General features: G+C 48.7%; 2 protein-coding genes across 2 annotated transcripts; both read right to left on the bottom strand.

The window, feature by feature from the left end:
• Positions 1–124: 124 nt before the first annotated feature.
• On the bottom strand, positions 125–3,686 carry CDK3 (cyclin dependent kinase 3). Its single transcript, XM_059998055.1, has 7 exons — positions 3,509–3,686; positions 3,089–3,166; positions 2,889–3,009; positions 2,623–2,793; positions 2,439–2,540; positions 1,967–2,170; positions 125–829 (listed from the first exon to the last, which is right to left on the bottom strand). Exons 1-7 carry the CDS (start codon positions 3,673–3,675, stop codon positions 731–733), a joined length of 942 nt encoding a protein of 313 aa, XP_059854038.1. The 5' UTR covers positions 3,676–3,686; the 3' UTR covers positions 125–730.
• A 604-nt stretch (positions 3,687–4,290) lies between these two features.
• On the bottom strand, positions 4,291–20,690 carry TEN1 (TEN1 subunit of CST complex). The gene is made up of 4 exons (XM_059996276.1): positions 20,483–20,690; positions 14,555–14,651; positions 10,716–10,873; positions 4,291–4,661 (listed from the first exon to the last, which is right to left on the bottom strand). Exons 2-4 carry the CDS (start codon positions 14,644–14,646, stop codon positions 4,540–4,542), a joined length of 372 nt encoding a protein of 123 aa, XP_059852259.1. The 5' UTR covers positions 14,647–14,651; positions 20,483–20,690; the 3' UTR covers positions 4,291–4,539.
• Between the last annotated feature and the right edge of the window lie 14 nt (positions 20,691–20,704).

Raw genomic sequence — 20,704 nt, 5'->3', positions numbered from 1 at the left:
CTCCCCACCGGCTCAGGGCTTCCCAGTTCAGGCCAGGAACTGTCTTCAGCCCACTGTCAACCTCCCCCTCGTCAGCAAGTCCCTGGTGTCCCCCTGAGCAGAGAAACACTGGAAAACTCAGGAATGCATCAGTTTTATTTTCTGTTCTTAAAGCCAGAAGCAAACAAACGTTAAGCATATCCCAGGTGACGAGACAACTAGTTAGAACACCCAGCCTGCCCCAGGATCAGGAAAATGTCCTCTCTCCCTCACCCCGCTTTCTGTTTAACTTGGGACCCTTAACTGGAACTCAACTCTTCCCCAAAACATTTTAAATCCAGAAGACCAGCCGGGAGAAACTCTTTCCCCCGGGGTCTGGCTCTGCAACTGAGGGCCGGGCAGCGGAAGGGCACTAGGAGGGCTCGCTGGAGGCCCGGGCAGGTTTCCTACTCTCCTTAGCACCTGCCATTCTGGTGCCAGGGGACTCAGCCTCTGACGGACCCCCTCGGACATGGCGCTTCTGTGCCCCCATCTTGAAACAGCACCGGCAAACCCAACAAACAACCCAGGAACTCGCTAACCTGCTGGCAGGACAAACCCAAACTCAGCCCTCTGACGGCTGACGCCAAATTGCTCTCTCCCCAGATGTGTCCTCTTTCTTGGGAAGTGAGTAGGGAGGCAGGGGGGCAGCAGCTGGAGAGAGGCTTTGAGGCCTCACACCTTCTCAGCGGCAGAAACCCTCCAGCACACACTAGCGCGGGGCCAGGGAGGCCTCGGTGGACGAGAAGTACGGATGCACAAGGGCGGCCTTGGCTGACATGCGCCGGCTGGGGTCATACTGCAGGAGTTGCTGCGGAGGAAGAGACAGACTGGGCCCGGGGGTGGCCAGGGCCCCAAGCCCCAAAGCAGAGCTGCCGCCACACCCAGACGGCACAAAGCCAGTACCTCCCAGCTTGAGAACCAGTTCTGGACGCTCCCGGAATCTGGGGACAAAGACTTCATTCTAGTCCAGCCCTAAGTCACCCCCTGTCTCCTTCACGTTACTGAGGCCGAGTCAGGCTCCCCCCTTCCTCAGGGAGCCTTCCAGGCTCCAGCCTAGTTCTAGTTGAGACAGACTTTTCTCTAGGTATCAGGATGAGGGAACCAAACCTGTCCAGGGAGCATGTTGAGGGTGGGGCAGAAACACAAAAATCCCTAAACCTGGCCAGGCTGTGGAAGGACCCCCCTGCCTTAGAGTAGCCAGGATGGAGGGCTAGGAGGCTCCATGGGAAATCCACTCCATCCTCCTGGCCCTGGGTTGGGAGACGCACACAGCCCTCTGCAAAGCTGGATACAGAGCCTGAAGATGAACTTCCTGCCCTGCCTTCCTCTGACCCAACACCAGACTAAAGAGAGAAACGTGCTCTGAGTCTTTGTGGGCAAGAATGGCCAGCTCTGCCTGAGGCCCTCTGGGCAGCCTGGCCTGGGCCAGCCCAAGGGGTCAAGAGGGTACAAGCAGAGGGGTGAGTGAGGACTGCGGCAGGGGCCGCGGCGAGCAGCGAGCAGCCTGCTCTGAACAGCCTCGTGTGAAGAGTAACCGCTGTGGAACGCACTGCGGGAGCACCGAGGCAGTGGGCGGTGTGGTCCCTTCTGGGAAAGCTTACAGCTTAGATGGGGTAATAATGTCCATGAGAAAAAATTACCAAAACACAAGGCAACTAAGAAAAAGGGCACACAGCACAGCATAAAAACAAAGCTAACTAGAGGAGAGAAGTTTTAAAAGGGATGATGAACATTGGACCTATCATGGGAGAGGCTTCCAGGTGGAGCAATGGATACACATGGGGACAAGCGAACTCTGTATAGGGGTCAGCAAAGAGACAAGCTGGGACTCAGAAGGAACCAGGGCTGCATAAGAGGCTGGATGACAAAGGGGACACTTCTAGCAAGAGCAGCAGCTGGCGTGAGGAGGTCTTTCTCAGCCTCCCTGCCGCCCACCTGTACCTACCATGAGCAGGTCCTTGCCCTCTGGCTCCAGGTGGGGCACGATCTCCTCCAGCCCCTTCCTGGTCCACTTGGGGAAACTGCCCTTATAGTCAGGCAGCTGGGTGACTCCTGGCCACATGGCTTCATTGGGTGTCCCCAGGGTCCGAAAGATACGAAAGAGTTGGTCAATCTCAGAGTCGCCAGGAAACAGGGCTTTGCGGGTCACCTGGAATGGGGAAGGGGAGAAGGTGTGGGGTCTACTCCCTTGTCATGCAGAATCCAATACCAGAAAAGAGGCCAGACCAGGGAGGCACCTCCAAGATATCTTTCCCAGGGCTGTGCTAAAAGTCCTGGCCTTTTCTGGAAAAAGACCTTAGCCAGTCCCAAACACCCCTTAATCCACTTCTAACAGGAAAATCAGAGCCCCTTCTACCCCCCACCCCAGAGGACCCTGCCTGTGGCCTCCCTGGGGCCATGTCTGGCCCTCTCTCTACCATCTCTGCAAAGATGCAACCAATGCTCCAGACGTCCACAGCTGTCGAGTAGAACCTGCTTCCCAAGAGGATCTCGGGGGCACGATACCAGAGTGTCACCACCTGTGGGGACAAGAAAACAGCGTCATTCAGGGTAGCTGGGTGCACGGGTGACATCCCTTCCCTCCCCTCTGTCCTGCGGTACCTCATGGGTGTAGGAGCGCAGGGGCACCCCGAAGGCCCGAGCCAGTCCAAAGTCAGCCAGCTTGATGGCTCCCAACTCATTGATGAGCAGGTTCTGGGGCTTCAGGTCTCGGTGGATGACCCGATGCGAGTGGCAGAAGTTCACCCCCTGCAGCAGCTGGAAGAGGTAGCTCTGGAACAGCAAGCATGAGAAGGAGCTGGCTGAGCGGAGGCGGGGCCGGCTGAGCAGGCGTTCGCCGCAGGTTGCCCCCGTCCCGCCCCCGGTACCTTGACTACATGCAGGGGGAGCTTGGAGGCTGGGGTGGAGTCCATGTACTTCTTCAGGTCCTGGCTGAGGAACTCAAACACCAGGTAAAGCTTCTTCTCGCTGTGCACCACATCCAGCAACCTGGCCGGGCGACACCAGTCAGCACGCGGCTCCCGGCCGGGCTGGGAGAGGCCCGCTTCCCCGCTCCTGCAGGCCTCACCTGACGATGTTGGGATGCTTAAGCTCTTTGAGCAGGGAGATCTCCCTGATGGCAGTGCTTGGGACCCCCTCGGTCTCCCTGGAGAAGAGAGTGGTACAGCAGTGGAGGCAGCAGCTGAGCAGGCCCTTCTGCTGGGGGGCGGGCGGGGGGTGTCACCTGTGTTCCTTATTCCCTAAGGGTGCCCACCCCCCCCCCAGCGATGGGGCTCTGTGCTCCTCGGCACACACCCATCACCCCCACCGGCCGGGGGCAAAGCCTGGTCGGGGTGAGGACGCATGAGGGCTGCACCTCCGTGGCCCCCGTGTAACTGGGGAGCACTCGGAAAAGGAGTGGAACACAAAACCCTGTGATGAGGGACGGATGGGTGGGCTGTGGGTCACCCCTGGACCAGGGGGTCTCAGAGGCCGTCCCAGAACTCACAAATCCAGCCTGATCTTCTTGAGAGCCACGAGCTGCCCGGTCTCCTTGTTCTTGGCCTTGTACACCACCCCATAGGTGCCCTCTCCGATCTTCTCCACCTTCTGGAACACATCCATGCCCGCAGAGCCGCCCTGGAAACAGAAGGCGCCTGGGGCGTTCGCCCCCATGCCCAGCACCCCCGCTGCCCCTCCAACCTCCACGGCACAGCCTGTCCAGGGCCCCCAGCCCCGCCCCCCGCCCCGGCTCCTGAGGCCTGGGGCCCCCAGGGCTCACCCTGCTCTGCCTGCCAGGCCGCCCAGGCCCAGGCCCGGCTCCCACCACCCACCAAAGCCCCAGCCCCAGCCCCAGCCCATGCCCGAGAACCTGGTGTGGCGCAGGGCTGCCCCTCGCCCAGCCCAGGCCAGGCAGAAAGCCCCAGGCCCCAGGAAGCAGCTGCCCTGAGCCGGGCTACGGAGCACAGGAGGGCCCAAACTTCTTCTGCCCCAGCCCCCGCCCCTGCCCAGCCAGGCCTGGACCCCGGGGGCAGGCGGCTGCCCGGAGGGGCCGCCCAGGGGGGGCCGGGGTCAACTCAGGACAGAGGTCAGAACCTTGGCAGGAGCAGCACCCACTGTGTCCCGGGCCCCCCACCAGGTCCTGAGCGTCCCCAGCGCCCTCCCCTCAGGTCCCCAGCCCAGAATTCACCACAAACCCTGCGCTCCCGCAGCCTCACTGCCGGGCCGGCTGCCTGCTCCGAGGCTCCCCCTGCTGGCCCCTGCCGGCGCTGCACCACGTGCACGCACTGCTACGTCACACCACATGGCTTTATTCACGAGGACCTTCTGCAACCCTCCAGGATCCACACGGGGCCCATCCCCCAGGGCCCCAGAGCCCGGCCTCTGATCTCTAGGCTTCCATTTCTGGGGCAATCCCAATGAACAACCCCTCCCCTCTTCTCTCCAGGAAGCTCCTGCATCTTCTCGGCGGCAGCTCCAGCGCGGGGGCGGCGGCGGGGAGGGGGTGGGGCGGTTTGCCAGGAGCTGCTGTTTCGCTTTCTACTGGCTGCTGTCCCTCTCTCGTTGGTACAGCCTCTGCTCCCGGATGGCTTGTTCTAACAAGGGGAGATTCATTCCTTCCACACAAGTCAGCACCCGGGCCTTCACCACGCAGTCTCCATCTGAAAGACACAGACACCAAGGCACAGGCAGTGTCAGCAACACACCCTGCAGATGCATTCCAGCCGTTTCCCCTCGACTTGTTCTCGGGCCTGGGTTTTGACAGAAGAGTCTGACAGGGCACAGGTGAGAAGGATGGTTTACAGGATGATGACCGTTTGTCTACTTGGGCCTCAGAACTGCGGGCCCACCATGCACTACAGGCACGTGGCTGAAACACAGGGGGTAGCCTGAAAATTCCACTCCGGCCCAGAGAGACGTAGCCTCTACTTCCCTCTTTTGTCATCTTAACTCCTGCCAGCTTCTCTGTAGCTCCCAAGTGCCCAGAGTTGAGGAGCAGTCTCAGTCACCACCCTAGTTCTCCATTTGTACCAGGGGAAGGGCCCCTTGGCTTCGTGGGGCTCACTGGCATTGGAAATTGGAGCAAAGAGAACCCCATATTTAATCAATCCAAGGGGAGAGTCTGGGCAAGTCATCCCACCCTGGACAAGGGGCTGCGGGCGCTTCTAGCAGATGCTGTGGTGAGCTGATGGAAAGGTTTGTCAATGTTCAGGTGACACCAAATAGGAAGGACATCTGGGGTTTGCCCTTATAGGTTGTTGTGGGGTTTTTTTGCACTATGTTCTCTCTGCTCTCTGGGCACGTCAATGAATACATTCAGTGTTCTAGAACATTATGCCGTCCTCTTTTGATGCCGTTTTGAGATAGAGGCTCTCCCTGGTTAAAGTCTATGCCTAACTTTTCCTCTAGTCTAGGCCACTTTACTGATTTAACAGAGCCCGGGGGCAGAATTCAGAGAGCTGGACTGTGTAGATTCCAGGCTTCAACACAGAGAGATGAACTCATTTGAAACATGAGGTTGCCCTGTGTGTCGTCAGCTTCTGTCGGCCCCAGCGCTGGACTGCAGGGGCTGCATGGCCTAGAGTGGGGTGGGGGGGAGGGCATGGGACAGTATGTGGATCTGTGGATGGATGTAGACTGTTGATTCTCATCACTCAGGCCTCTTCAGGAATAACTGGCTCATCTATACTAATCAGTCAAACAGGATATTTGCCTAAACTTCATTTGGCACTGAAAGGCCTAGACCTTTTCTTGTGACACATGTGGCCCTAAATGGTTTTCACAGAGCAGCTGCATGTGTTCAGGATGACACAGGGAAAGCAAGGACAAAATCAGAGTGCTCTAATTCGCAGTTAAAAATCTCAAAATAGAAGCATAGGTCAAATGTTTCCAAACTTCCTGTATGAAGATTTTCTTAGTATTGGACTTAATTTCACAGAACTTTCCTTACAATAATAATGCCTGTCAGCTCTTTCCTCCCCTCAACCTGGGGAAACGTTCTCTTCGAGATACAGATAGTGGAACATGTTTCTTCCCGTGAATGAAGAAAAGTTATTAAAAATGGAAGTGAACTTTAGAAGTATGATTATCACAGGAACAAATTTGGCAATTCTGTTAGTCCATCTGCAAAAGGTCTGTGTAAATGGAATAAAAGAACGGCATTTGAAGAGTGCTGCAGGGGAGGAGAAAGGAGTTTACGAAGCCAGAGAAATAGTCATTTAGGGGAATCTCTTCTTGCAAAGAAAAAGAACCTGCGGCAAAGGAGAAGGGCTGAGGGAATTCCCTGGTGGTCCAGTGGTTAGGACTCTGCGCTTTCACTGCCGAGGGTGTGGGTTCAATCCAGAATGCAGCGGGTTGAGGTGTGAGTCTGAGATAAGGAGGGGTGATGTGGAGAACAGATCTTCTTTTAGGAAGTTTGACTGTGGAGGGAGGAGGGTCACAGATAGGTAGGGATAGAGCTGAACTTGACATTATTGTTGCTATTATTTTAATACAGAAGAGGCTTGAGCGCTTTATATGCTGGGAGGGAAGAACCAGTGGTATCAGGTTAAAGATTCAGCTGAGAAAGCAAAGCCCCTGCAGGAAGGCAGGCATGCATCACAGCACAGGGGCTGCACCGCAGGCAGGAGGGACCCTCCTCTCTCCCAGACTGGAGGAAAGGGGCTACTGATGGGTGTGGATGCATATAATTTTAGGAGAGGCTGCAGCTGTGGCCTCAATTTTACCTGGGATGTAGGAGGTGAGGTAATTTGCTGGAAGGGACGGGGAGGTGATGACGAAGGGGGTCCTGCGTGAATGCCTGAAACAGCTGTTGCGGGTCAGGGGGAGGGGGGACCAGCCAGGACATGTGGAAGGAATTCTAGGCAGCGTGAAGGGCCCGGAAGAGATAAGAGACCTTGAAACCGTTGTGCTAGGAATCCCTGGAGCTTTGTGAACTTTCTCCATCAACAGTTGGGTGGGACCTGAGAGGGTGGGGATTGGGGTTTAATCAGGGAGGAATGATGGAAGACGAGTTGGAACTTCTGCCAGGAAAGTGGTTGAAATGATAGTGAGGTCAAGCTGGAGAGGAGAGAAGGTGGTCCCGATGGGTGACGAGGCAGGATACTGAGGGTGGAACCTAGTTTCAGGCAGCAGAGGGTCCGGGTAAGTCAGGCAGCAGTGGGGCAGAGGTGGCAGAACTGGTGCTGCAGGAGGAGCTGGCAGGATTTCCACCCCACCTCTGGGTTCTGTAATGGGGCCTGGGAGGCTCCACATGGGAGGGCAGGAGGGGAACTGCTGCCTGGGGGGGAAAGCCAGGTTTCAGGCAAGTCCCAGAGAAGGGGGCTTGAAGGTTTGAGAGGACACAAGGAAGGCCTGTGAGGGCAGGAAGCAGTCAGGTGAACGGAAACCAGAACAGGTGGGATTTATGGTGAGAGCTCTGGGGCAGCTTCTTGCTGTAGGCGAGTAACCTTCAGCCTGGTATTCCACGCGGGCCCCTGGAGCAGAGCGGGGCCGAGGCTGTGTCCTCACATCTTAATCCCTGGACTGGAAGCCCTCGGCCCTGCGGGGTGTCCTGGCCAGCTGGTGTTGGCACATGGCTGGCATTTCTTCTCTTTCGTGTGCAAACATTTCAGAAAGGTGCCTTGAGGGGGCCTCTAGTCCATCCTCAGAATTGCCAACCTTGCCACGGGGTAGGATCCGTGTGTGGTTGACCTTTGTGTCCCCACAGGACTTCAGACCTGGCCGGGGGCCAGACAGGCCACTGCAGGTTGGAGGTCAGCGACGGCTGCCAAGCTCAGCCCACACTCTGCCCTCCCTCCTCACCGTCGTCTTTCTTCCCTTGTGTCAGTCTCGAATGACGAGCATGTAGTCTCAATTAGAAACTGAGGGGAAAAAATTTTTTTAAGGAAAAAAAAACCCTACACATTGTGATGAAAATAATGGTGAGTGGTAAACTTGCCAGAGCCTAGGAAGAATCCTGCTGGGTCTGAGGCTTGACTACTGAGGTTCCATGTTTTTTGTTTTTTGGCAAGAACACGTCAGAGCAGTACTGTCTGTGCTCTCCTGGTGCATCACACCAGAGGTACACGATCGATCGGTCCGATTTTTGTAATGTTTGATCACCTGAGCTACAGTGTTCCCGGCAAGCTTCCACCTAATGATTTGAGCGGCCAGTGATAACGATCGTTGCCTGGATTTATTATTTCCTCGGGGCTTTTAACATGGTGACTTTAGAATTTAGTTGTTTCTCCTGCGTTTATTCACTGTGATTCTTCTCTAAAGAACGTTCCCTTCTCCAAACATTTGGTTTCCCTGAAATACAATCCGTTCAGAAAAAGGTAGGATAAACTCAAGGGAAGGAAGAGCAGGTTTAATGCAACCAGGAGGAAGCAATTAGCTAATTCCAGACCCAAGTTCTCCAATAAATGGCATTACAAAAAAGAAAAAAGGAAGACCAGAACCATTATAGAGACTTGGGATATGTAACCCAAAGGCAATGCACGGACTTTGCCTCCTGCTTTTAAACTAACTTTTTGTAAAAAGCCATTTTGGGGCCGAGGAGGGGAATGAACACAGACAAGGTATGTACTAGAGTATATTAAGGAACAGCTATTCATTTTGTTGGGCATGATTGTGATGTTAGAGATAGACATTGAGGTATTTATGGGTAAATGAAATGATGTCAGATTTGCTCTAAAATACACCAGCAAAATAAGTAAGTAAATGCGGGCGATGATGAAACAACAGTGGAATGTGGATCACTGCTGAATTTGGGTGACGGGTACATGGAGGCTCATTCTACTTTTGTGCTTGTTTGATTTGAAACCATTAAATTGAAAAAGTGATATGGGTTGAATTTGTAAAGTTTTTTCCATTTTTCTTCCCACAAATAATTCTAAATGTCTTCTCCAGGTCCCACCCTGGTCCTGGCCTGATGTCCCACCTTAGTATCAACCCCTCTCTGTATCTGCAATCAGACCTTTGAGTTACAGATACTGGGCAGTTGGCTCCTGAGAGCTCCCAGGACTCCCCTGTAGGGGCCAGGAGTGCAGGAGGGAGTCTCAGGTGAAGTGGGCTGCAGTCAAAGTGGAAATGATTTATTCAAGGCCCTTTGTACCCGTTTCCACCCCTCCTCCTGATACTTCTCTCAAATCAATGATGAAGCCAGGGACTCTGAGCTCAAAGGCTTAAGCCTGAATAAAGATTAACTTTTATTAAATCAAACGTAATTAAAGTAAGCCCCGTTTACTTTTTTTCTAGTGCATTTCATCCAGAGTTAAAAACCACTGCAACTTTTAGAACGTAAGTTGGGAGTGTAAATCAAGAAACATAAATGTTCATATCTTTTAATGTAGCAATTCCACTTTCAGGAAACTACCCTAAAGAAATCATCAGCAAATGGACAAAGTTTGGGAATAGTTAAAGGCTATTAACTACAGCATTTTTAATATATATCTAGATAGATTGTTTAAACTGTTTTTTCCCTCTGGCTATAAAGCAATACATTTTCATTGTCAAATAATAAAAGTATAAGGAATCCCACAGCCCCACCACCCAGAAATAATTACTATTAATGTTTTGGTAAATAATATTTCAAACTTTTATGTGTATAAAAAATGTCTAGGGCTTCCCTGGTGGCGCAGTGGTTGAGAGTCTGCCTGCCGATGCAGGCGACACGGGTTCGTGCCCCAGTCTGGGAAGATCCCACATGCAGCGGAGCAGCTGGGCCCGTGAGCCATGGCCGCTGAGCCTGCGCGTCCGGAGCCTGTGCTCCGCAACGGGAGAGGCCACAACAGTGAGAGGCCCGCGTACCACAAAAAAAAAAAGTCTGTTTAACAAAAATGAGATCATATGATACATACTGTTTTGTAAACTGCTTTTTCTCAGTAAAATACTACGAACATCTTTTCATGTCAACTGATATAAATTTACAACACCGTTTTTGATGGCTGTATAATATTCTCCTGGCTGAATATCTCATAGTTTCTTTAACCAATTAATGTACAGTGTACTTATAAGAGCAAAAAATGGAAACAATACAAATGTCTAATGCTTGTGTGAATTAGTGCACACATCTAATCTGTAAAATATTATATAGCCATTAAATACTATATCTAGAAAAAATTTTCAAGACATGGGGGAATGCTTATGATATAATGTTAAATTAAAATAACCAGATACAACATGTTATAGTTACATAAAGCATGTGAAGGAAAATGGCACAGGGACAGCCAGAGAGGGAAGCAAAGAATACAAGTACCTAGGTTTTAAAGGGCAAGCTTCAACCCTTGATGCCATAGAGATTCTCCCAGGTTGCTTCTGTTCCTTCCCTTGTGTTTTATTTCTCTTACCCTGACTTCCTGGCCTGTTACTCCAGCCCCATCCTCTCTGAGCCGTAGTTTTCTCATCTATGGACTAGCCATAAGATGACTCATTAAGGGCTGGTGAGCAGATTCGAAAAGATTTAAGCAAACCTCCTAGTACCAGGCCTGGCATGGTGTAGGCCTTCAGAAATTAATGATTTCTCTCCCCGCTTTCTCGCTTCCCTACGGCAGGTCCACCTCAAGCCCAATCACGTCTCTTTCCTATGAGTCCCTATAACTTGTGGGCTGATTTGGAAGGAATGTTAACCCCAATGAGGGACCCCTGCTGGGTCAGAAACCAAGCCCAGGCACCCAAAAGACTGCCCCACTCAGGACCCAGAGTGAAAAAGGGTGTGTGAAGCCAAGGCTTACCCTTCTGGTGCTCCAGCTCCCCAAGGACCATGTAGAGGGAGCCCACCTGGGCTTGGAACGGTTCCACCAACTTGGTACAGACGAGGATTGGGTGCTGGTCAGATCTGTGCTGAGCCATCAGGGTCACTCGGGACTTTGTCATGTCGTAGCTGTACAACCTGGAGGTCAGGTAAGTGTGATCATTTCCATCCATAGACAGAACCAACCCAAAGTTCTAAACGTTCTGGGAGGCCAATACATCCATGGGAAAATGTTCAGCCTCACTCGGATCAGAGAAATTAAAGTGGCAGCAACAGAAAAGGTTAATTAGGTCTACATAACTGAGGTATAAATTACATGCATTAAAAGGGACCTGTTCATTGACTGTTGACAGAAGTATACACTGTGTAACCAGCACCCCCATCAAGCTTTGGTACATTTCCATCACCCCCAAAAGTCCCCTTGTGCCCCTCTGAACTCAGTCTCCCCACCTCCCACCCAAGGCAACCACTGATCTGCTCTTGGTCTCCACAGGTGAGTTTTCCTACCCAAGCACCTCATGTAAATGGAATCCTGACAGCATGAATTCTTCTGTGTCTAGCCTCTTTCACTCAGCATAATGGTTTGGAGACCCATTTATGCTGTTGGGTAAATCAGTAGTTTGTTCCTTTTTATTGCTTGGTAGCACTCAGCTGAATGGATCAATAAATTATTATTATCCTCACCAGCTGATCTGGTTTGCTTACGGACTTGTGCTGACATATGTTTTCATTTCTCGTGGGGAAATACCCAAGTGGGATTTCTGGGTCATGTGGTCAATCTGTTTAAAGGAAACTGGCCAATTGTTTTCCAAAGTGGTTGTGCCACTTTCCTTTCCCCTCAGCAACATATGAGGGTTTTAGTCATTCCAAATCCTTGTCAGCACAGGATACGGTCAGTCTTTTTAATTTTAGCCACTCTAGTGGGCATGAAATACCGTACCACTGTGGTTTTAACTTGCATTTCCCTAATGACACATGATGCTGAACAAATTTTCATGTGTTTATCTGCCCTCTGCATATCTTCCTTGGCAGTGTCTTGTTTAAATCTTTTACCCATTTAAAAATTAAGTTCTTTGTCTTCTTATTGGGTTATATGGGTTCTTTGTTTATTCTAGGTACAAATCATTTGTTGAATATAGATAATATACACACACATGTTCACTTATTTTTTACCAGTTCGGGGCTTACCTTTTAATCTTCTTAATGGTAGCTTTTGATGAGACGCTTTTAATTTTGTTGAAGTCCAATTTATTCATTATTTTTCTTTTATGGTTTTTGTTTTGGTTTGTTTTGAATACGTATTTATTTATTTGGCTGCGCCAGGTCTTAGTTGCGGCCTGCAGGATCTAGTTCCCCGACCAGGGGTCGGACCTGGGCCCCCTGCACTGGGAGCTCTGAGTCTTACCCACTGAACCACCAGGGAAGTCCCTATGGTTTTTGTTTTCTGAGTCTAAGAAATCTTTGCCTATCTCAAGGTGTATGTGAAGGTTTTCTCCTGTTTTCTTCTAAAGATTTTATAGTTTTAGCTTGTTCATTTATGATCCAGTCAGAATGATTTTTTTTTTTTTTTTGGTATGCTGTGGGGTAGGGATCAAGGTGTCTTTTTACCCCCATAAAAATATCCAGTAGTTCCAGCACCATGTGTTGAAATGACTATACTTTCCCCACTCAATTAAATTGATGTCTTTGTTGAAAATCAATTGCTTTTGGTTAAATAAATAGATGTGGTTAAATAAATTATGGTATGTCTATTCAATGAAATAAAATGGATCTATTTAAAGTGATGATATAGATTTACATATTTGGCATGGAACTAGGTCTACCATACACAGTTAAGTATGGTACAATATAGTAATATAATAGGATCTCATCTAGCTTAAAATATTTATACATGTATGTATATATATATGTCTCCAAGATGGTCCCCAATGATTCTTATCTCCTGGCATCCGCATCCCTGTGTAGTCCCTACCACCCTGACTAGCGCTGACCTGTGTAACCAATAAAACATTGCAGAGATGACCTAGAGTGATTTCTGAGGTTAGGTCATTGACATTGTAGCTTTCTCTTTGCCCTCTCTGTTGAGTCACTCCTTCTGGGGAAAGCCAGCTGCCATGTTATCAAGACTCTCAAGCAGCCATATAGAAAAATCCGTATTGAGGAAGTGAGCCTTCTTGACAACAGGCAGCACAAAATTGCCAAACATGTGAATGAGTCATCGTAGAATCAGACCCTGCAGGTCCACGCCAGCCTTCAGATGCTGGCAGCCCTGGCTAACATCTCGACTGCAGTCTTCAAAGTCAATCTGAGACAGAACCACCCAGCTAAGCCACTCCCACATTCCTGACACTCAGTAAGTATGAAAAAATAAGCATTTATTGTTATTTTAAGCCACTTTAATTTTGGGGTGATTTGTTACACAGCAATATGTGACTAACACAGTATATATGTATATACACATATTGTGTATATACACACCCACCCACATATACACACAAACACACATGAAAAAGCAAGTAATCACCAAAAGGTTAGTGGTGGGTGGTTGTCCACACAGTGGAATTACAGGTGATTTTTACTTGCTTTCTTTTTTTTTTTTTTTTTTTTTTTTCTGTACGCGGGCCTCTCACTGCTGTGGCCTCTCCCGTTGCGGAGCACAGACTCCAGATGGGCAGGCTTAGCGGCCATGGCTCACAGGCCCAGCCGCTCCGCGGCATGTGGGATCTTCCCAGACCGGGGCACGAACCCGTGTCCCTTGCATCGGCAGGCGGACTCTCAACCACTGCGCCACCAGGGAAGCCCTTTACTTGCTTTCTTTACACCCTTATGGATTGTCTACATTTTTTACAATGAATATGTATTAATTTTTTAGCATTTAAAAATTATTAGGGGCTTCCCTGGTGGCGCAATGGTTAAGAATCCGCATGCCAATGCAAAGGGCATGGGTTCGATCCCGAGTCCGGGAAGATCTCACATCCCGTGGAGCAACTAAGCCCCTGCACCACCAAGTACTGAGCCCGTACTCTAGAGCCCGCGAGCCACAACTACTGAAGCCCGCGCGCCTAGAGCCCGTGCTCCGCAACAAGAGAAGCCACCGCAATGAGAAGCCCACGCACTGCAATGAAGAGTAGCCCCCGCACTGCAATAAAGAGTAGCCCCCGCTCGCCGCAACTAGAGTAAGCCCGCACGCAGTAACGAAGACGCAATAAATAAAAATAAATAAATAAATTTATTTTAAAAAACAAAAATAATTAGATAAAAGTATGACTTTTAATTTTTAAAATAATTTTTAAAATATATAATAATAAATAATTTAAAATATAAAAATAAGTGATTTTTTTAGTAATTAAAAATATGTACTTTAGGGGACTTCCCTGGTGGTGCAGTGGTTGGGAGTCTGCCTGCCGGTGCAGGGGACACGGGTTCCAACCCTGGTCCGGGAGGATCCCACATGCTGCAGAGTGGCTGGGCCCGTGCACCACGGTGGCTGATCCTGGGCAGCCGCGGGCCACAGCTGCTGAGCCTGCGCGCCACAACTGCTGGGGCCCGTGTGCCTGGAGCCCGTGCTCCGAACGGGAGAGGCCACCGCAGTGAGGGGCCAGCGCACCGCAGCAAGGAATGGCCCTGGCTCGACGCAGCTGGGGGGAGCCCGCGTGCAGCGGCGAGGACCCAACGCAGCCAAAAATAAATAAATAAAATAAATTTATAAAAAAATATATATATACTTTAAAAATAATTTTTAAAACATTATAATTTTTAAAAAAGACTTTTAATTTTTTTTAAACATCCCCCCCCACCATGTGAATAAAACATTCTCACCTGCCAAACGTTCTCAGTGTGTCCCCATCAGGAACTTGGCCGGCACTGACCTCCCAGGGGAAGTAATAGATCCCAGGTTTGGGCAGCATCATTGCTCCTGTAACCAAATAGTTGAGATGGATTTTTGAAGATTCCTGACAAACCAAGCCAACCACAAGATGGAGATTAACAGACACGAGACCAGCAACAACTGAAAAGGTAGTTCCAGGGAATGATGTTTTAAAATTTAAAAAGATTTTTTGATAGGTTTATGCATTCACATATTTAAAAAAAAAACAATATACAAAAGATCTCTGTGGAAAGTGTATGATTCCCACTCTAACTCCCATGCCGCCCGTTCCCTCCCCAAGCCCCTAAACCTGGGATCGGTAAAAAGGCAGACAGTGACATATGACCTCTGTCACAACTACCAAACTCTGCCATTACAGTATGAAAACTCGCAAAGACGATAAATAACGAATGCGTGTACCTCATTTCCTTCAAACTTTATTGACAGAAACATGTCGTGAGTTGTCTTGGCCTTTGCTGCTGTTTGCCAAGCCCTGCCCTGAGGGGACCATTTCCATCAATTTGTATTTAGCTTTCCATTATGCAAATAAGGACAAATATGCATATATATTTATTTCCCTTCTGTACTATAGTATACATACTGTTCTTGATTTTCTTTCACTTAATATATTTTGACACTTTCATAGTTGTATATAAAGGGAGTCTTCACGTTTTTTAAATAAACTTTTTATTGGAGAATGGTTTTCATTTTTTTTTTAAATAAACCTGTAAAGATGGTACAGAGAATTCCTATAAACATCACACCCAGTTTTCCCTATAATTAACATCTTACATTAGTATGACACACTTGTCACAATTAATCAGCTCGTATCAATATGGTACTATTAACTCCATACTTTATTTGGATTTCACTGGTTTTTCCCTAATGTCCCTTTCCTGTTCCAGAGTCCCCTCCAGAACCCCACATAACATTTTCTTTTTTTTAAAATAAATTTTATTTGTTCATCTTATTTTTGGCTGCGTTGGGTCTTCGTTGCTGCACGCGGGCTTTCTCTAGTTGCGGCGAGCGGGGGCTACTCTTCGTTGCGGTGCGTGGGCTTCTCATTGCGGTGGCTTCTCTTGTTACAGAGCACGGGCTCTAGGCGCACAGGCTTCAGTATTTGCGGCACACAGGCTCAGTAGTTGTGGCTCTCGGGCTCTTAAAGCGCAGGCTTAGCTGTTGTGGCCCACGGGCTTAGTTGCTCCGCGACATGTGGGATCTTCCTGGACCAGGGCTCGAACCCATGTCCCCTGCATTGGCAGGCAGATTCTTAACCACTGCGCCAGCAGGGAAGTCCTAGAGTCGTTTTTAAAGTAATTTTTCTACTCTCACCACGTATAAGCTAAGCTATAAGTAACCATATCATTAAATTTACTTTTTTTTAATTACCATGCAGTAGCATTTGACTCTTTGTGGGGTTAGGGTTGGGGGAGATACTCTTTTGTAAATTTTAACCTCAATTTCTTCTTCAAACAAAAGCTGCTATGTGTTTGTTAAGACACTTCTGTTCAGTAAGCACAGCTGGCTCCATCAATCATTATCCATACATTATCACACACTCAAGAAAGTTTCTGAGAAGACATATCAGGACAGGCTTCTCTTGTGGGTCAACTGGATTTCAAATACTCTCTCTAGGAGTCTGAGTAATGGTACAACCTGTACTTCAAGCCTTGCCCTTTTCATTCCCCAAGGCAAAATATTCTAGGAGAAAAAAATCCCTGGTATGAAGAAGAGAAATAGGCTTCTTTTTAACAACTGGGAAGTTTGAAAATACTGTACAGGAAGGACGGTGAACCAACCTGACTGCTGCTTTCATCTTTTCTGAAGAAACTGTCAAGATTGCTGTAGCGGGATTGAAGGTCAGAGAAGTAACACTTATAACTAAGTTCATCATAGCTTTTATCGGCTTTGGGTTTGTTTCTTGGGGACAAGAAACTTGATGGTATATGTTTACCACCCCAGAATTAGAATAGGTTACTGGTTTATCATAAAAGGATATAATTCAGGAACAGCCAGAGAGAAGAGGTGCATAGAACACGGTAGGTGGGGAGGGGTGTGGAGCTTCCATGCCCTCTCTGAGCTTTGCCACTTTCCCAGCCCCTCCCTGTGTTCACCAACCCAGAAGCCATTCATCAATGTGTTTAAAGTTACAAGTCTTTGTTAGTCTATATTATACAATGAATCTCCAACATTAAAACTCGAGTGATGCCACATGATTTGACCTATGGCCTCAAAAGATTCTATCACCTGGGCATTATTTCCAATTTTAAGTGTAATCGCAACTAAATGAATTTTACAGTAACCAAATAAAATGATTATTTTACTATGCCTTTAAAAGTTTTGCAATCACCAGAGTAAAAATGAATTCAGGGAAGAATCACCACTGGATGCAAAAAGTACTGGGTAAAAGTTTGATGAAGAACCGGCATATTTACATGGTCTCAACAGTATCTCCCCCACCGATTACTTATTAATTACAAAGGAAAAAATGGTCCACTTCACAGTGAAGAAAAGTAGCAAATACAGGCTTCATGTGCCTTCTGCATGTGATGCACTAAGAAGGACACATTGTTTCTGTGATATTCCTGTAAAAAAAAAAAAAGTATAATCTGAATCTAATCACCAAGAAAGATCACACAAATCTGAATTGAGAGACATTCTACACAGCAACTGGTTTATATGCTCTAAAAGTGTCAAAATCACAGAAGATAAAGAAATTGCTCCAGTTAAAGGAGGCGAAAGTGATAGGACAACTGTTATGGGTGGAACTGTGTCCCCGCAAAAAGAGATGTTGAAGTCCTAACCCCCAAGGACCTCAGAATGTGACCTTATTTAGAAAGAGGGTCTTAGAGAGGTAACCAAGTTAAAATGAGGTCATTACGGAGGGCCTAATCCAATATAACTAGTGCCCTTATAAAAAGGGGAAAGTTTGGACAGAGACAGACATGCACAAAGGGAGGAGGCCAGGTGAAGGTGAAGGCAGAGATTGGGGTGATATGTATACAAGCCAAGGAAGGCCAAAGATTGCCAGCAAACTATCAGAAGCTAAGAGAGAGGCACAGAGCACATCTCACTCACAGCCTCAGAAGGAAGCAACTCTGCCGATGCCTTGATTGTGGACTTCTGGCCTCCAGAACTGTGAGACAACAAATTTCTGTTGTTTAAGCCACCTAGTCTGTGGTACTTTGTTATGGTAGTTCCAGCAAATTAATACAACTAAATATAATTCATGATCCTGGATTGGACCTTGGCTGGGAGAAAAACTTGTGATAAAGGACTTTATTGGACAATTGTAAATCCACAGAAAGGTCTGTAGATTAGGTAATAGTATTGTATCAATGTTAAGTTTCTTTAATTTGATAACTGCTGTTCTCCTGTTCTCTTCGTCCATTTAGGTGGGTCCTTGGGAGGGAGAGGAAGTAGACACAGGAGGACGATGTTTTAACCAGAACCAAGTCCCACGGCTTTAATACCACCTCCAAGCCACCCTTCTCCATCCCTGATCTGCTCAAGCCCAGGAGTCATTCTTTGTTTTTGTTTTTTTTTCCCAGGAGTCATTCTTGATGTGTCCCTTTCTCTCATGGTTGCATCCAATCCATCACAAATTTCTGTCAGTTCTACCTCAAAATACATATTGAATCTATCCACTTTCCTCCATCTCCATGGTCACCACTCCATCCAGGCCTTCACCACCTTTATAACTGGTCTGTTTCCACTCTTTTCCTTCTACAGTCCATTCTCTTCATAACAACCAGGGTGATATTTTATTGTATTTTTTAAATAAATTTATTTTTTATTTATTTTTTATTTAGTTAGTTTTGGCTGCGTTGGGTCTTTGTTGCTGCACACAGGCTGTCTCTAGTTGAGGCGAGCGGGGGCTACTCTTTGTTGCAGTGTGTGGGCTTCTCATTACGGTGGCTTCTCGTGCGTGGAGCATGGGCTCTAGGCGCTCGGGCTCAGTAGTTGTGGCTCACAGGCTCTAGAGCACAGGCTCAGTAGTTGTGGCACACGGGCTTTGTTGCTCCGAAGCATGTGGGATCTTCCTGGACCAGGGATCAAACCGTGTCCCCTGCATTAGCAGGTGGATTCTTAACCACTGTGCCACCAGGGAAGTCCCCAGAGTGATATTTTAAAATAGAAAACATGCCACAGGAGTATTTTTTCCTAAAGCCTCAAGCCTGAATCTTATAAAGCCTCTAGATCTAACCAACAGCTTATAGAAAATACAGAAATAGAGGAACGTGTTAAAGATATCACAGAGGGGGAAACTGGGGGCAAGTCACACGAAAAACAACCTAGTTTTTTCAATTGGAGAAAAAAATCAATGTCTAGTGGAAACCTATACATTAAAAGAAGCTTAAGATTCTTATCAACCAACTGCAATATGTAGACCTTGTTTGGACCCTGATTTGAACGAACCAACTGCAGACAATTTTTTACAAAGCAATCAGAGAAATCTGAATACTGATTGGATCTGTTGAGGAAGGAGATAGATGGGCCCCTGCGCCGGACAGCTGGGGTTTGTCAAGTGGAGTAAAACTGAATCTTTGTTCTCACCCAGACACTCCAAGAAGAAAGCTAGTGGCAGAAGCTGAGCTCTGCTGAAGTAAAGAAATAAGATGACCACTCCTGAGGTCAAGGAAACCTTCCCTGTCTGCACATGTGCAGGAAGGCTCCTTGGGATTCAAAAAGGGAAGGGGTGGCGCAGTGGTTGAGAGTCCGCCTGCCGATGCGGGGGACGCGGGTTCGTGCCCCGGTCCGGAAAGATCCCACATGCCGCGGAGTGGCTGGGCCCGTGAGCCATGGCCGCTGAGCTTGCGCGTCCGGAGCCTGTTCTCCGCAACGGGAGAGGCCATAACAGTGAGAGGCCCACGCAAAAAAAAAAAATTGATGCGTCACTTTTACAAACAAGTTTTTTTAAAACTATTAACACTATTAAAACTGTATAATTTTGGGCTTCCCTGGTGGCGCAGTGGTTGAAAGTCCGCCTGCCGATGCAGGGGACACGTGTTCGCGCCCCGGTCCGGGAAGATCCCACATGCCGCGGAGAGGCTGGGCCCGTGAGCCATGGCCACTGAGCCTGCGCGTCCGGAGCCTGTGCTCCGCAACGGGAGAGGCCACAACAGTGAGAGGCCCGCGTACTGCAAAAAATAAAAATTAAAAAAAAAATTAAATAAAAAAAAACTGTATAATTTTAAAACGGGATTAGTATGTTGTTTAAAGTTACAAAGGTAAATGAGAGATAAAGGAGATGGGTAGCGCGCCACACCTTCGTTACCATGGCATGAGGGTCAAAAGGTAACAGAAATGAGCAAATCAAGAAATAGCTTGGAAGAATTTTACTTCGATGTTCTTTAGGAAACAAAACTAGAAACAATTTATTATGGTTAAAGTGGCTGCCTCTGAGGATGGGGCACTTCTGCTTTTTATTACAAATCCTCTTATACCAGCTTTTTTCAACGTGTGCTTTTACTACTTTGATGACGATAATTGTGAAAACAAAAAAGTCTCCTTTCAAAGACCTCTAAGCACACTGCAACTCAAGTCCAATTCCACACTCAGCTCCCCGCGGCCCACGCCTCTGGCAGCAAAGATGCCGTTATCTTAACAAACGATAGTTGGAGCCTCTCCCCGGTGCGACCCTTGTTCCCGTCCATTTTTTCTCCAACCTTGGAAGGTTTTGGGAAACGCTACGACCTCCCCGATAACTCCGACAAGCACGAGGGTTCCCCGCCCCAAGCCTTGAGTTTCCTCCCCCATCTCATTCCCGGGGATGCCTTGGCGCGCGGACCCGGAAGCGGCGGGGCGACCGCGTCCCGAGGCTCAGGCGCAGTCCTCCTCGGCCTCGTAGACCCGCCCCTTCCCAACCACTCGCGAACCTTTCTGGGCCTCCTGGCGTTGGGTTCCCTCTTTCCGCCCAGCGTGGCCACGTGACGAGGGAGGGGCGGGTTGCGGAGAACGCTTCGCTTTCCCCCCGGGGCAATTTCTTGACCTTCTTCCAGGGTCTCCTAGCTGGGCGCCGCTCAAAGGCTCCCCTGGCCGAAAGCAGGGGACCCGCCCGCCCCGGCGCCGCCTCCGCCTCGGCCGCGCTCTGTCACGCG

Source organism: Delphinus delphis, chromosome 19 (genome assembly GCF_949987515.2).
Source record: "Delphinus delphis chromosome 19, mDelDel1.2, whole genome shotgun sequence".
Classification (NCBI taxonomy): domain Eukaryota; kingdom Metazoa; phylum Chordata; class Mammalia; order Artiodactyla; family Delphinidae; genus Delphinus; species Delphinus delphis.
The sequence above is the reverse complement of the archived record's forward strand: the minus strand, read 5'-3'. Positions and strand labels throughout refer to the sequence as shown.